Source organism: Ranitomeya variabilis, chromosome 5, assembly GCF_051348905.1.
Source record: "Ranitomeya variabilis isolate aRanVar5 chromosome 5, aRanVar5.hap1, whole genome shotgun sequence".
Classification (NCBI taxonomy): Eukaryota; Metazoa; Chordata; class Amphibia; order Anura; family Dendrobatidae; genus Ranitomeya; species Ranitomeya variabilis.
Window position 1 is genome coordinate 314581561 of NC_135236.1, and position 17360 is coordinate 314598920.

The following is a 17360-nucleotide window of genomic DNA, read 5'->3' on the forward strand; positions in this document are numbered from 1 at the left end:
AATCTGGTCAGACGTGTTCACAACTAGATAAAGTGACTAAGAATAATTTAATCTCGTTTCTAAAAATGTGTAGACAATGAACTTAATAATTCAAATTTATCTTGTGAGGCATATATGTGTTTTTTATTTTCAAGTCATTTTTCTTCTGTCTTGTGATATTTTCTAAATGTTTTTGCTACAAATTCATTAAAATGGCACACATAATTCATGAATGTTGAACAAAGTAAAAAAAGGGATTTTTTTTCTGTCTGTAACCGTTTGTACAACTTTGTATTGCAAAAAAATTTCCCGAAAAAATTATGACATACTAGAATCACTCTAAGTAGAGACTGGAGTACATTTGCGACAAATTATGAATCACGGAAAAACATTGGAAACCTTAAACTCCGCCAACAAGTAGTGTGTCCATTTTGGATCTGACGTCACCGATAGCATTCTTTGTGCGTTTTTGGACTTTGGAGAGTGGCGACAGGCCAGTGCAGTCTATATCCAGCGGGATTATTAAGAAATAAGAATACATTTCTTCCCACTACTACTGTTCCAGGAAACTATGTCATCGATTGGATTTAGTGATCAATGTGACGGTCGCCACACACATCTTCATTTATTAACTGTCACAGAGCTGATATACCATTGGTGGGATTGAATTCAGTGACTGGTGCACATGATCCCTCTTGACACATATTCACATTTTTCGATTCTACAATTCAGATATATCTAATTAAGCTTACACTGACATATGTTTTAAAGTTTATAGACATCAAGGCAGTAGGTATATTTCTATACTTAGCTTTTACTTCACTATATAGTTACATAGTTACATAGTTATTAAGGTTGAAGGAAGACTGTAAGTCCATCTAGTTCAACCCATAGCCTAACCTAACATGCCCTAACATGTTGATCCAGGGGAAGGCAAAAAAACCCCATGTGGCAAAGAGTAACTCCACCATGGGGAAAAAAATTCCTTCCCGACTCCACATACGGCAATCAGACCAGTTCCCTGGATCAACGCCTTATCAAGGAATCTAGTGTATATACCCTGTAACATTATACTTTTCCAGATAGGTATCCAGTCCCCTCTTAAATTTAATTAATGAATCACTCATTACAACATCATACGGCAGAGAGTTCCATAGTCTCACTGCTCTTACAGTAAAGAATCCGCGTCTGTTATTATGCTTAAACCTTCTTTCCTCCAGACGTAGAGGATGCCCCCTTGTCCCTGTCTCAGGTCTATGATTAAAAAGATCATCAGAAAGGTCTTTGTACTGTCCCCTCATATATTTATACATTAAAATAAGATCACCCCTTAGTCTTCGTTTTTCCAAACTAAATAGCCCCAAGTGTAATAACCTATCTTGGTATTGCAGACCCCCCAGTCCTCTAATAACCTTGGTCGCTCTTCTCTGCACCCGCTCCAGTTCAGCTATGTCTTTCTTATACACCGGAGACCAGAACTGTGCACAGTATTCTAAGTGTGGTCGAACTAGTGACTTGTATAGAGGTAAGATTATGTTCTCCTCATGAGCATCTATGCCTCTTTTAATACATCCCATTATTTTATTTGCCTTTGTAGCAGCTGCCTGACACTGGCCACTGAATATAAGTTTGTCATCCACCCATACACCCAGGTCTTTTTCATTGACGGTTTTGCCCAGAGTTTTAGAATTAAGCACATAGTTATACATCTTATTACTTCTACCCAAGTGCATGACCTTACATTTATCCCCATTAAAGCTCATTTGCCATTTATCAGCCCAAGCTTCTAGTTTACATAAATCATCCTGTAATATAAAATTGTCCTCCCCTGTATTGATTACCCTGCAGAGTTTAGTGTCATCTGCAAATATTGAAATTCTACTCTGAATGCCCCCTACAAGGTCATTAATAAATATGTTAAAAATAAGAGGGCCCAATACTGACCCCTGTGGTACCCCACTGCTAACCGTGACCCAGTCCGAGTGTGCTCCATTAATAACCACCCTTTGTTTCCTATCCCTGAGCCAGCTCTCAACCCACTTACACATATTTTCCCCTATCCCCATATAGGGACTTTGTAAATAGAGAGCCTGGTGTGGGTGGGGTTAGCTCTCTTAGCTCTGCTTCATTGCTAAATCTAAAAGCTCTGATTGTACCAGAACGGCTGCACCAAGAAAACCAAGTGACACATCACTGTATTCAGCTTATCTTTCCCTGCATCATGCTGCACTCAGATAAGGTAGCAAAAACCTGCTGACAGATTCCCTTTAAAAAAGGTACAAATGTAAAGATGAAGCAAAATAGGAGCAAAACACCAAAGAATCAGACAACAAACAGGTGCAAATGCAAAAATGAATTGGGCCATTAGTTTGAAAAACATCTACCACCATTTGTATTTTCCAGTGAAACTGCAGAGTAACTAACTGATACCGTGTCCATAATCTTTAAATGTTAAGGCCATGTTCACATTTTCAGTAATCATCTGTTAGTACGGATCCAGAAGAAATCCATTGGCAAAAAAGTTGCGCAGACACATCTTTTTTGTCCGTTTTTAAAAAACTGATTTCAGCTGGATCCATTTTTTTAACATTGAAGTCTATGAAAAACGGACTGTTAAATGACCATCCGTTGTTCTCCCATTTGAAACAGATCGATTTTTTTGCATAATGGAATATTTAACATATACTGTATTACTGGACATGTAAACTCATTTACATATCATAAACGGACTTTAGAACTACTTTCTCTAAACATCTGTATACGTTCGTAATATAACACAGGGACTGATAGGCAGGATATCTACATATGCAAACACAACTGCTGGTGGTTCTGGGGGTTCTGACAGGTTCCCTTTAAAGGGTATCACCAGGATCTTACAGTCCCTACTTTAAAATAAAGAAAATTGTATCCGTTATGTATGAAACAATTTTTTTATGTCAGGTATATGCATTGTTCTAGGCATATATTTGTATACATGTGTCTAATTGTTCGCTAGGCCCATGTACAATGTGGTTTATATCTACATGTGGACATTTAATGTACTGCAATATTTTGTAATACTGACATGCTACCCTCTTGCATTGAAAACAATTCCAGTTCGTTCATGTGAAATGGAGATTTGTATGAGGCCTATATAAATATAAAGGCATAAACCCTTCCCCTCTAGTCTATGTAAGAACTCCTATACTCCAATGTACTGTGCAATACAGCTAGTCCGCAGCTCCTAAAATACATGTGCAGGTGCTAATCTGAAAACCAGCATGCCCAGAGGAAATCCGGGCAAGCAGGGTGAGAACTTGTAAACTCTGCAGATGTTACTCTGGTGGGATTTGAGCCGGCGGCATTGGGGCTGTAAAGCGGCAGTGCTAATCATTGTGCCCATTTCAATGCCCATAATGTCGTACTGTTCCTTTATATTTCCTGCACAGTGAGCTTCTACTGAGCAGAATTCTCCTTTTACTGTATGTATGTTACTTGTCTGCGATCGTCTGGCTCCTCTAAGCTAACACCCAACATGGAAGTCTGCCACTGACGCTCTGTTTATCCTTCCGAATAATTAAGAGCTGCTGCAAGAATAACTGTTTATGATAGTACAGCTTGTACAGTTCAGGTTGGTCAGCGACAAGCAAACCACCCACACTTCTATTTCCGAATGAAGAAACTTGTCAGGTCGCATGTTACCAGAGAGGAACCGTTGTAAAGGAATAAAAAACATCTTTGATTGATTTCACTTTTCATTTCACCAAATTACCATGCTGTGCCAGCGCTCTGTTCTGATTCAGTTTCACCGAGAAGAGAATTCCTTATGGTTAACACTTTATGGCCTGTAGATTTTTGCAGTCTGGCTCTCTAAATCAAGAAGATTTAATATAAGGGGTTATTCTCAGCACAGATCTTCAGGACCGTATCACTCCCCAGCCCCCGGCTTGCTGCTTGTTGGGGGTGATGTACTCAAGATGATTGACCGGTTGGACCAGAAAACTGTGCACTCTCCAATGTACAAGTAGAGCAGCTTTGCCTCTGGAGCATCAGAAGGAAACCAGCTTCAGAGCAGCAAAGAGATTGTAAGCGCTGGGCTCCTTGTCCAGGAGAACGGCCACCGCACATAGACAACAGAGGAGGCCAGTAACCTAACTAAGAAGCTCAAAATAACACAATCTGAAAATCCCTCCATTCCCAAGAATCTATTAGATGACAAATAAATTGCAAAGTTGCTTGTTTTTATAAGGACTTTGCAACTTTAGCTATTTCTATTGTTGAGAATAACCCTTTACATTTATGTTCACATGTAACGTATTTGCTGCAGAGTTTTCTATGACCCATTTCATACATCTAATTGAGTTGCTGCCATAGAATATGCAGGTTTTTAAAAACTCCTTTCAGACAGTTATGAAGATTTCTGCCACAAGTTCGCCACGTGGGAACATACCCTGACAAAAATCTGCAATAAGGTTACTAGTTTTTTGTGAGTTGTGCATTAATGGACCCTAAATTAATACTTCTCTCATTCTTCGAATATTTGATTAATATCGGATCAGTTGGGGTGTGACACATGGCACCCCCGCTAACCAGATGTTCCCGATTCCGGAGGTGGCGGGATGTTCTGAGTTGCATAGCTGCACAGCATTGCTCCGTCAAAGGAATAGTAGCCATAGCCGGGTACTGCAATTCTACCCCCTTTTGAATCAATGGGGGGCGAATGTGCACTACATGGCCATGGCCACTATGCAATTGACAGAGCTGTGCAGCTCCGCAACTCAGAACATCCGGCTACCACCGGCATCTCAAATGGCTACCAGGTGTCACACCCCAACCAATCAGATATTAATCACCTATCCTAAGGATAAGTCAACAATATAGATCTCAGACAGCCACTTCAATGCAAACATATCACAACCTTGATAGAGTCGATAGAAATATGAAATACATAGCATATCTGACTATTAATGAGTGGTCAATGATTGACTGAAATATAGGCATATATATACTAGGGTGCAGAAAAGACTTGGAGCATTAGAACAGTTCAAAATGGTTAACACAAAGCAGATTGCAATGCTTCAGGCAAGAAAGTGATATCTTATGATAACCACATTGGCTTGTGTGCCTCCAAATACCAAGTGAATGTCATTATATAAGCTAGTTCTTCCAGCCCACATAACCAGCGAAATCTGGCATTAAACAAATACAATTTATGATAAGAACAATGTTTTAGCTATTGGCTCTAGGCTCATAAATGAAGTAACCAGGAAAACACATAATATGATTCCACTAGATCACAATAACCAATGACCTCCGTATAGCTGGCATAGCCAACATCCATTACATACCGTATAAATAGTAAACACATATCCTCTAACTAATCGCTGCACGCACAGACTCTCTTGATAATTGCAGTCATTTACTTATTCATGAAACATATATGTGGCCATTATAATGGAGGGATGTTTGGTTATCTAATAAGAAAGGCAGAATATAGATAGAAATGACATTAGTACTAAGTGCTTTCCGCCATCTGTGGTAGTTGGTAAAGACTGTGACCTTCTCAGGATTTAATAAGCAATAGAGTTCTTCCTGTTTACTACCTTATTATAACGCATCTCATCATTGAAGCTGGCGTCTTCATTGGTAAAACCCCCTTCTAATTCTTCACCTGCCTAAGATAACTAATATTATAAGATAAAATAGAAACAATACAGAGATTTCTAATAGAAGGTGCCCAAGGCATAATTTGACCAGTTTAGATCCAATCTTCAACAAAGAATCTGAAGCCAAAGTACAGAGAGGAAAGCAATCCATGAGCATGATAAATTCAGCTACATGGCCAAAAAACTTTAAGAATGCAGGGGTACGGTATTTATGGTCCAGCCAACACTCTCTAAACTATGTTATGACCATAAAGGGGGAAATTTATCAAAATTGAGAAAAAAATGGAGCAGATGGCAATAGCAACCTTTAAGAAGCACTTTCAATGCTATTGATCCTCTTTACCATAATTCTGCTCCAATAAAATCTGTAAGAAACTCACAATCCTACCATAATACTGTTCATAGACTTGCATTGCACAGGAATAGTACATCCTACAATGGTTTGATGTAAGATCCTCTGCTGTTGGAATTCTTGACATTTATTTTACAAGGCTAGATCCTGCCTGGAGATTGGGATGTTTGCAGGCCATAAAAGCAGCAAGTGAATGCTAATTTATCAGCAGGAGACTAGATCAATATTGACACCCATCATTGACCTGCAGCTCTGTAGCTCTGCTGTGAAATGCAAATTACACTATCTATCAATTTCTTCTCCAAGATGGCGCCATTACCTATTTTAGATTTTCAATACATACATATAGTAGTTTGCTTTAGAATTTGGATCCCGGTAAATAGTTCTCTCAGCTCTCCTTATACATATTACAAAGAAAAATATATTTCAAAAGTAAAATAACTTTCATTTGTACTAGTTTTCATAAATTCCAGTTCTACTTTACTAGATAATGACTATTTTCAGTGTGAATTATTATTATCTTTATGTTATCAAAATCTAATGACATTGTTACCATCATTAATGAGGTTTTATACTTCTAGGGTAAAGTCACACTAGGATTTCTCCAGTTCTGCTCCAAAAACACTAGAAAAAATGCTCAAAATACACTCCATAAAATCTTCTTCTTCAATTCTATGGAAAAAACTGCTGCTCAGGCTTTTCTAAGCACCTTTTGCACATTTTAGGCCTCTTTCACACTTGCGTCGGTACGGGTCCGTCGCTATGCGTTGGGCCGACGTACCGACGCACGTTGTGAAATTTGTGCACAACATGGGCAGCGGATGCAGTTTTTCAACGCATCCGCTGCCCATTCTGAAGTCTGGGGAGAAGGGGGCGGAGTTTCAGCCGCGTATGCGCGGTAGAAAATGGCGGACGCGACGGACAAAGAAATGTGCACTTGTACGTTTTTTCATGGCGACGGTCCGCCAAAACACTATGGAACCGTTGCACGATGGACGCGACGTGTGGCCATCCATCACGATCCGTCACTAATACATGTCTATGGGAAAAAAACGAATCCTGCGAGCACATTTGCAGGATCCGTTTTTTTTCCCAAAATGACGGATTGCGATGGATGCCAAACGACGCAAGTGTGAAAGAGACCTTAGGATTTCATAAATGGCAAGCATTTAAAAAAAGAGACACATCCTGTAGATTGTAAGCCCGTAAGGGCAGGGTCCTCTGCTTTTCTGTACCAGTCCATCAGTTTGCTTACTTCATTTTATATATGTTATATGTTTTAACATGTACAGCACCCTGGAATTTATGGTGCTTTAAAAATTAATAATAATGTCCATTCTTCAGGCATTTACTGCTATGAAGATGCTCCATACAAAACAAGTCAACTGGAAGGTTAAAAAAGCCAAAGGATGACTGAGTGTCTTGTTAAAAATTTTGTAACCACTTTCCTTTCTAAAAACGATAGCATTTTACTTATTTTTTGCTTAATAGATGCCAAAAACATCTGAAAATTGAAAACAAAAGCAAAAAAAAAGTCTAAAAAAATATTTAAGAAAAGCTGCCAACAAAATGTTATCAAGGGGATAACAGAATGTTAACAAAAATGCTTCAGGATAAAAAATGTGAAAATGCCAGAGACAAAGCTCAATTCCTGAATAGAGATATGTGAACCCGAACTTTAAAATTTGGTGTTTGTACCAGATACTTAGTGTCTGGTTCCGAACTTTAAACACGGACTTCTGCCGGAGGTTCGTTTTAATGTTCGGAGTTCCGGGAGAAGTCTGGGAGGAGAGAGAGAATTTTCCAGCTTCAAAGTTCCAGTCACCATAGATTCTAATGGGGTTCGGGTTTAGCTTCAAGTTCATGTACAGTTCTGGTTCCCAAATCGAACTTTGGACTAAAGTTTGTTCTGGTATCAGAACCTGAACTTCCACAAGTCCGATCATCCCTATTCCTGAAGCTTCTTCCACTTGAAAAGCAAAAGTTTTTGACCTCAGTAAAAACACATAGTGTGAATGTAATTTTGTTCTCATGCACATCATGGCTTCCATTCATAATGAAAGCCAACACGCTGTGCCTGATCTGTTAGACCCTGGATTGTAAGAATTTTTCACATGACCAGTTTATATTGGGATTTGTTGGGGAGCTGTCAAAGTTTCTGTTGTTTTGATTACAAAAATAGAGGTTCCTGCTGCAAATATGACGGAATTGCTGACGGACAGGAGTGGGAGACAGTCTTACATGTTGCACGGATAAGCCTGTCCAGCAGATGACACCCAGTTTTACATTGAAGATTAATAGACTTTTAATCAATATGACAATGAACATAAACGTACCTTTCGTGGTTTTACTTTGTCATGATGATCGTACTGGAAAATACCCTTATAGCTAAGTCCCAACCACCAGGGGATTCCTTGTTTGTCCTGAAAAAAAGAAGAAACAGTGAAAAAATGTAATAGACTATATGAAATTGCATAAATGATCCATGGTGCTGTAGGCCTATGACCTTGCTTAGACAAAAGTCCCCAGATGAATTTCATTTATTGGTAGCCACTTTGTACCTGTAGAATATATGGTACCATCTAAACATGACATGACAATGTTCGCTATCTGTCGCTGATATATCGGTGCACAAACACCCGTTATGCTGCTTTTCACATTCAGACCTGAACTAAGGGAAAGTCCTGCAAACTATCAAAGCTGTCAGACAATTTTCCTATTAACCATATCAACATGAGGAGTACATCTGGCTTATGAGTGACAGACCCTGTCATGTGAAAATCTATTACTCATCCCATGTAATGTAAGAAATTAGTAATGGAAGTCTCCTGTGGGATCTCGGCTATTTTCTTATCAATAATTCAACAATGTTCTTCTGTAGACCAGACAATTAGTCTGGAGAGTAGGGAGTGAAAACACATCATGGGCGAGGATGTAGGGACCAAAGGTCATGCTATCCATCTGCTGTGTCCCTGTGATTTCTGCTGGGTATATTAAAGAACATACAGCATCTTCAGCATCCATCTACTAGTGCAGTATGGAGGCTGTCGCCAAATGAAACCAAACTTTTTATTATTTTGCCTAATTTTGTGCTGTGACCCATGTCACTATGTATACAGTACAAATATTCATAGCTTATGGAAGATATATGGCAATATCACAAATACCATGTGAACAATGAACCTGTACAGCAGGATATCTTAATAGCCTAGTGATCAGCTTATTTTACCGTGGGATGGAGGTGTCAGTACAATCCCTTATTATATGTCACATGTAAAGCCGTCATTTAGGTGGAACGCTTACCTTAACTGCATAGTAATGCACTCCATACGTGGGAAGGGATTCTACAATACTCATATAACTGGAACACAAAAATAGACATGAGAGATTCGGCTTAATATGATAGTTCAGGTCTAATGTTTTCCATTTACACTGGTGTCATTTTTCTTCTGTCTACGGTCAATTTTAGACAAGCCATAGTACAGATGCAAGCTTTGTATTATGGCCGAGACTTAATGAAGTCTGTATTATAAAACCAAACTATGGTAGATCATAAGAGGTTTCTAATAAATCATTATCTTATGAACAGCAACTCTTCCTTATAATTGACATATCTGGCGTTATCTCATTGGTGATACTGGATGACTCAATTTTTTTAAAAATGTCTTAAATTGCAGCAAAGAATTGTAGCACAATAAGTACAATACATGAACATAATCTAAAGAAGACAATAGGGGAGAGTTACAAAGCTACGGTAAATACACTGTACTACATGCATTGCACCACATTTACTAGGCATTTTAGATACTTCCTATGCTTTGCCTGACAAGAGGTTACGACTTTGCAAGAAAACGGTAGTAAGTTGGGTGCCAAAAAAACTTTAAATTTATGGCTTATTTTGAGACAGTTATTTGCACCAGAATTTTGGACTAGCTAATTGAATCATTGAGCATGAGCCACTGCGATAAATTTGGTGCTACACTGTCTGCAGTCACCGTAGCCCACCCCTTCTATATAGGTGACCATACACTACACCTCAATACAGACAAGTATATGTTCTGTATGGGGATAGCGACGGGCACCTTTGCTAGGGAGGAGTAATTCACCCCCCAGGGAACGGCTTCTCTCCTGGGAGAACAAGAGGAATGTGCGTGTAAATACAGAATATCTAATCCTTCCGCCCCCTACCATCTTCTGTCGGGAAAGACAGAGAGCCTCCTATGCAGTACTGTGCATGGGGGACACGTACTGCTAGATAGCTGACCACAAATACTTACTTCACTATAGCTTGTCCTCTACTTTGTCCATTGAGTTTCTTGTAATATTCTATAACTCTGTCCTCACTAGGATGGAATAACAGAAATTAGCTATTAGCTATGTTTATGTTTTACACAAATTAATTGACTAGAAACAAAAGGTTATAACTATGTGGAAAAGGCCGAAACTGAAATATAATGAAATATAGTCACCCACTGGCCATAATTTGCAGAGGCCATTACAGACTGTAATGATAACTTTAAGTCTAATATTCCTTTTCTGGGGAGTTTCTTTTTAAACATGTGGCCAACTCCTTAATATACCACATTTTCGCATAATTTCATTTGTCTTAATTTAAAGTCAGAATTTAAAAGATAATAATAATAATAATATGATCGTAACAACGATAATAGAAACCAGTTCACGATTGGTAATGCAGTGCTCTGAAGATCTGTGGGGTAGTATAGTCCATCGTTGATAACTTCCAAGGGATTCATATCTCCATGACTGTATGAGCTAAAACACCTATATCTAGAGATGTTTAGAGGCTCTTTGGAGACCCATGATCTGCAGAACGTCTCTTGTCGGAAGTCATATGACTCACACTTTTTTGTTGTACAGCTATTGATTTATCTTTAGCAATGTCTTTCTTTGCTTTCTAGGGCAATAAATGTGCAGACTTGTGCAGCTTTGTACATCAAGCATTTGCAAAGCTCATGAAACGTACTGTCATCTCAGCTGTTCCTTCCATAACTGCTGCACTGTTAACAGTCCTCGGCAGCTGTGAGAATTCCTCGTCTGGAACTGGACCACCTGCCAATATTGAGGCTACACAACGTCGACAGACTGGCTCCTCCAAAAGAAATCCTGTATAAACCTATCCTCTTCCTAACATCATAGGTTACAATAAGCCACAGTTCATAAAATGCTCTCATAATCTACTACCTAATATGTAGGATGCTATAATTTACACCACCATAATCTCCATTGTATAAGTAGAAACAATGGATCTGTGCTAAACTAAGCTTATGGGTAACCTGTACCTCCTATGTTTGCTGTATTGTGTAGAATATACCAAGCTCTTCTTTCTTCACATATATGACATGGCAGGTTTGTTCAGTATAGGAACCTGACAATGAGTAAAAACATTAGCGCAAACAACTTGGCTCCTATTCCGAATACAGCAATCATGGAAGCAGAGGAGGATCTCATACTACTAAGGAGTGCAGATATGGAAAGCTTTCAGCAAGAGTTTCCAGATGTAAAAGTATAGAATAGAAAAGATATGGATTTGGATTTTTTGACTTAACTTGGGTCATGCTAGTGAATAAGAATGGGGGGGTTGGACAGCAGACTATGTAGGTAGGTGAACGTCTTCCCACGGGCTTAAGTCCAAGTCACCCACCACATTTCCCAAGCTGGTGTGAGTCTTTTGTCCTTTCTTTGTTCTTTTAGGATTATACCAAATCATGACAACTTAAAAGGCCCAGGTGTCATAATCACAACAATTAAAGGATGTGCAGAAATACGCTCATAAAACTGATTGATATTTTGTTATTAACATTTCTTCAGGTTACAGTGAACATTTAAGACTTGTAGTTTAGTCTTTAACACAGTATTTACTGATATTATTATGAAAGGCATCATTACTGTTCAATGTGAGAAACATACAGATACAAGCATAATAAGACCCCAAAACTAGCACATTACCAGTAGGCGAGGGAGGGGTGCTCCTTAAGGGCTTGTGTAGGAAGCGCTGGCAACTTCTTTAAATCTGTTCTTGTTAGTTCATCACTAGAAGGAGAGAAATGAGAGGAGGTCAGAAAACATCACAAAGTCACACGTATGTGACCTGCGCAGCTGCCAGAATCCTGATGGCATCATCTCTCAGTTCTCCACCAGGTGTTACTATCTTGGCAGCACGGAGTAAAGGAAACCCATCATCTGTTTTGAAGTCTGCTTTTGAAGAAGATAAAACTGAGCTATGTAGAAAGCCACAGAATGAGCACATAAAGTATTAGCAATAGACTAAAGGTGTTACATGCTGTACCTGTCAGATAATAACGTTCTAGGCCATTTAAAAATACAGATGTTCCTCCTAAATAGCTTTCTTCATTTAAAGGGGATTTCTGGTGAAAACAAGTCATCACCTATCAGCAGGTTTAGTGATAACTTACTGATCCCTGAGAGTACGACTACCAGGGCCTGTGCCGATTGGCAGAAAGGGGTATTTTTATCCCCGTCACAAAATGGAGAGGCAAGTTGGATGCTTGACCACCACTCCATTCATTCTTTATGGGGCTGCCAGAAAAAGCCGTGCCCTATAAACCGGAGAGCAAATTTTGTTTAATTTAATTATAGCAACGCAATATTTTCTCCCCTTTTGTTTATATACTGTCATTCAGGTTTTTGCCCCCACAGTATAACAGCTTTATTCAATATAATATTTCCTGTGTGAACCGGAGGAGGTAACCGCCTTTATAGGGCTTTAAGTCTGGATGTTATTATGTGTATTTACAGTAGCTACCCCCTATATCATTGGATTGAGTTACCACTCTGTTTGTTCAAATGCAGTTTTCAATAAACATTGGAATTATAGCAGTTACTAACAGCAATGTGCTATGTGTTAAGTGGAGCTATTGCTATAATACATTTTTATCTATTGTCATTGGACATTAGATGGTGACAGATTGTTGACAGCAACACACTGTATTTTAGTTGGAGCTATCAATGTAACTAGTATTAAGGTGCCCTCCTCTAGGATATCAATAGAAAGCAGATAGGCATCACTGCTCTCCTAAGCCAACACAGGCTAAAGACAAACATACAGTGCTCTTCAATATGGAACCACAGGTCCCAGCCAGGATTTACACCGGAAAATCGATTATCAAATGTATAAATCAATCCCTACGCGTTTCATTATGATTGATTACTGCCATGATCATCAGGGGCTAGCAGTTATGCATAAAGCATTCAACGTGATTCTAATATTATGATGTAACATATCGGCAAGGTTAATTCTTCTTCACTCCAATTGGACTAGTCAGTGAAAATTTAAAATGTTTTCTTTTTGGAGAAATTACAAATATTAGTTCCCTGTGAAATTATGGGTAGTTATAACCTCTTTAATAATTTCTTTAGTATCACATACGTTTTAAGTGAGTTAATTTACAACAAAGGTATTGACAATCAAACAGCCAGGACTTAATATGCACACACGCATACATACGCGCGCGCGCACGCACGCACACACACACACACACAGTGCATACACACACACACTGTACATCAGTGTTCCCTAACTCCAGTCCTCAAGAGCCACCAACAGGTCATGTTTTCAGGATTTCCTTAGTATTGCCCAGGTGATAATTCCATTACATGGAAAGGCAAGAATTCCATCACCTGTGCAATACTAAGGAAATCCTGAATACATGACCTGCTGGTGGCTCTTGCGGACCGGAGTTGGGGAGCACTGCTGTACATACACACACTTGTAGATGAAGTTTCATCAAAGAAGTGAAATTAGTGGGTTTATAAATAAGATACAACAGTCTCACCCAAGCCCCACTTCTGCAGGCGCCTCATAAGCTGCTCCTATCTTAGTATTATTTTGAATAGTGTAAAGAACTGACTCTGGTGAACACCAAGTTATATATTTTGCACTAGGGGCCAAAAGCTTGAGTCTAGGCCATTGACAAGTATAAAATCTGTCAGGTTTATAGTCATTCACACACTCTAGGTATTTTCAATGTAGGATTTTAAAACCGAGTCTATTTTATTTTAGTTTATTTTATTAAGTAAGAAATGTACCAGTGTCCAAAGGTCTCAGTACAGATTAGGATAATGTCAGCTGAACCCACCAATATATGGGTTTGGTCAACAGTCCAATGTGTATGGAGTGCGACTAGTCAGGGGTTAGGGGAGATGTCAATATGGCTTATTGGATTTTGGATTGCCATATTCATTGTTCTTCTGGAAAATAAGTATTTGATAAACTGCCAATTTTGCAAGATTTCCCACATGCAAAAAATGGAGAGGTCTGTAATCAATCAATCACCCTCCAACCTGTCCATCATGGCCAAGACCAAAGAGCTGTCTACGGACACCGGGACAAAATTGTAGACCTGCACAAGTCTTGGATGGGCTACAGGACAATGGCTTGGTGAGGAGACAACAACTGCTGGCACAGTTATTAGAAAATAGAGGAAACAAGATGACTGTCAATCTTCCTCTGTCTGGGGCTTCATGCAAGATCTCGCCTTGTGATGTAAGGATGGTTCTGAGAAAGGTCAGGAATCAGCAAAGAAGTACATGGCAGGACCTGGTCAATTACTTGAAGAGAGCTGGGACAACAGTCTTAAACATTACCGTTAGTAACACACTACGCCGTCATGGATTAAAATCCTGCAGGGCACGCAAGGTCATCTTGCTCACGCCAGCCCATGTCAGGCCCATTTGAAGTTCGCCAATAACTATCTGGATGAAATAGAGGAGGCATAGGAGAAGGTCACGTGGTCAGATGAGATAGAACTTAGATAGAAACAGAACTTTTTGGTATCAACTCCATTTGCTGTGTTTGGAGGAAGAAGGATGAGTACATCATACTTTGGGAGTGTTTTTCTGCAACGGGGACAGAACGACTCCGCCATATTGGGTGGGCTCATGTATTGCGAGATTTTAGTCAACAAACTCCTTCCCTCGGTAATAGCATTGGCGATGGGTTGTGGCTCTGTCTTCCATCATGACAATGACCCGAAACACACAGCCAGGGCAGCTAAGGAGTGTCTTGATAAGAAGCATTTCAAGGTCCTGGAGAGGCTTAGCCAGTTTCTAGACGTGATTCCAATTGAAAATCTTTGGAGGGAGCTGAAACTCAATGTTGTCCAGTGACAGCCCTGAAACCTGAAAGATCTGGAGAAGATCTGTATGGAGGAGTAGGCCAAAATCCCTGCTGCAGTGTGTGCAAACTTGGTGAAGAACTACAGGAAACGTCTGACCTCTGTAATTGCCAACAAAGGTTTCTGTGCCAAATATTAAGTTCTGTTTTTCTATTTTATCAAATACTTATTTCATGCAATAAAATGCAAATTAATTATGTAAAAATCACACAACGTGATTTTCTGGATTTTTTCTTTAAGGATTCTGTCTCCTGCAGTTGAAGTGAACCTACAATAAAATTACAGACCTCTCCATTCTTTGAAGGTGGGAAAACTTGCAAAATCAGCAGTGTATCAAATATTTATTTTCCCCACTTTAAGACGTTGGTTGTCATGTCATCCAGCAGCTTTCTTCTAAAGAATACAGGAGTGCTTAAACAAAACGAGTGCTCCTGGGTATGGGAGAGCACTCATAGCATTCTTGTGGCAAGTCAGTAAGTGAAGGAATTAACTATCTGAGATCTTTGGCTCAGTAAAATGTGCATTTCTCCACATATGTCCATCAAAAGCTGCTAAGTGTGAATCAACTATTCAAATAAAATAAAAAATCCGGTTAATAAAATCAGCCATAAAATAAACCATGAATATTAAAATGGAAACCACATCTGCACTATGTTTGTTTTGTACCACACTGTATGCAGTGTAAGCTTTTGTCCTTATACATAACAAATAACAGCAAATTATACTGGCAGCGCCAACAGAAGCCTAAGGAGTGTAAACCAGTATGGATGAGAAAATATCGAAGACAAAAGACACCTTTGTGGAGCCTTAGCCGTTTTCTTTGCAGCTTAAAGCATTCAGGTGCTTTTATACCTTCTCTATTGTTCCTTTATAGCATGTACCCTGTTATTAAAGAGCTGATATTAAAGGATCATACTTCAGTAATACTATTAGTTTCTGTGCACACAATAAAACATGAAATATGCTGACTTGTTACGCTGTATTTCATTGCAGATCCCTTAGTAACATGTTTCTCTTCTACAGTATAATGGTAGATCTAGTCCTATCTAGGTCTCTAAATCCCTGGATTATTGAACACAATCAATGATCTTCTCTCGACCCTAACCATCCAGCCCGGTGTTTTCTGTCATCTTAAAGGGCCACTGTCACCCCCTCCAGCCGTTATAAACTAAAAGAGCCACCTTGTGCAGCAGTAATGCTGCAGTCTAACAAGGTGGCTCTTTTAGTTTTTGATTCAGTTATTCCCTCAATAAAGCGTTTTAAAATTTGTACAAAATAACCTGTCCTTAGACCTGGAGGCCGTCCGAAGCTTCCTCGGTGAATCTCCCAACTGCCGTCACTCTTCTCTTCTGGGGATGTGGTCGCCGCCCCCTGAGCGCTGTTTCTTCTTAAATCCGGCGCCTGCGCTGTACGTGCCTGCCTGGGGCAGGCGCAGTCTTCATTGTCCGTCATAGGTCAGATGCAGGGTGCCTGACTGCGCAGGTGCGGGCAGTGTGGCCACCCTGTTGCTGAATCCCCGCCCCGCACTGTGTTATTCATTATGCACAGTGCGGGGCTGGGGTTCCTGGGCGTTGCCGTGATATACAGGTTTCCTTGCCAGCGTTTGGAATGAAGCAGCCACAAATAACAACGCTGGAAGGCGGGGGAGCTGGGGGAGCGTATGAGCTGGGGGAGCGTCTGAACAGCGCAGTGCGCATGCCCAGGAACCCCAGCCCCGCACTGTGCATAATGAATAACACAGTGCGGGGCGGGGATTCAGCAACAGGGTGGCCACACTGCCCGCACCTGCGCAATCAGGCACCCTGCATCTGACCTATGACGGACAATGAAGACTGCGCCTGCTGTTGTGAACTCTATTTTTGGGCTCCCTCTAGTGGTCACAAGCGGTACTGTGTAGTGTTGTCTTTCTGCAGGTTGGCAGCATCAGCTGGTTCGTTATCCTTGGTTGGTTTCCTATTTAGCTCACCTGGATACTCAGTTCCTTGCCTGCTTTGCCTGCTCTCAATGTATTCAGTGCTCTTCAGATTCCTTGTGACTACCTTGCTCCCAGTCTCTCCAAGACAAGCTAACTTTTTGTTTGTTTATTTTTTGATTATCAGCATTTATCATGTTTCTTGTCCAGCTTGCTAAAATGTGATTTCCTCGCTTGCTGGTTGCTCTAGGGGACTGAGTTTCTCCCCCCACACCGTTAGTTGGTGTGGGGGTTCTTGAAATCTCAGTGTGGATATT

At 40.0% G+C, this 17360-nt stretch overlaps 1 protein-coding gene across 8 annotated transcripts in view; it reads right to left on the reverse strand.

Annotated features, from left to right (window-relative positions):
* Positions 1–17360, reverse strand: part of FRMD4A (FERM domain containing 4A) — a 584036-nt gene that overhangs the window by 50500 nt on the left and 516176 nt on the right. For all 8 annotated transcript variants that reach the window (XM_077264626.1, XM_077264628.1, XM_077264625.1 and 5 more), the window contains 4 exons: positions 11944–12027; positions 10254–10319; positions 9280–9337; positions 8313–8399 (listed from right to left, as the gene is read on the reverse strand). In XM_077264626.1, coding sequence (XP_077120741.1) covers positions 8313–8399; positions 9280–9337; positions 10254–10319; positions 11944–12027 — 295 coding nt within the window. The remainder of the gene's footprint in view (positions 1–8312; positions 8400–9279; positions 9338–10253; positions 10320–11943; positions 12028–17360) is intronic.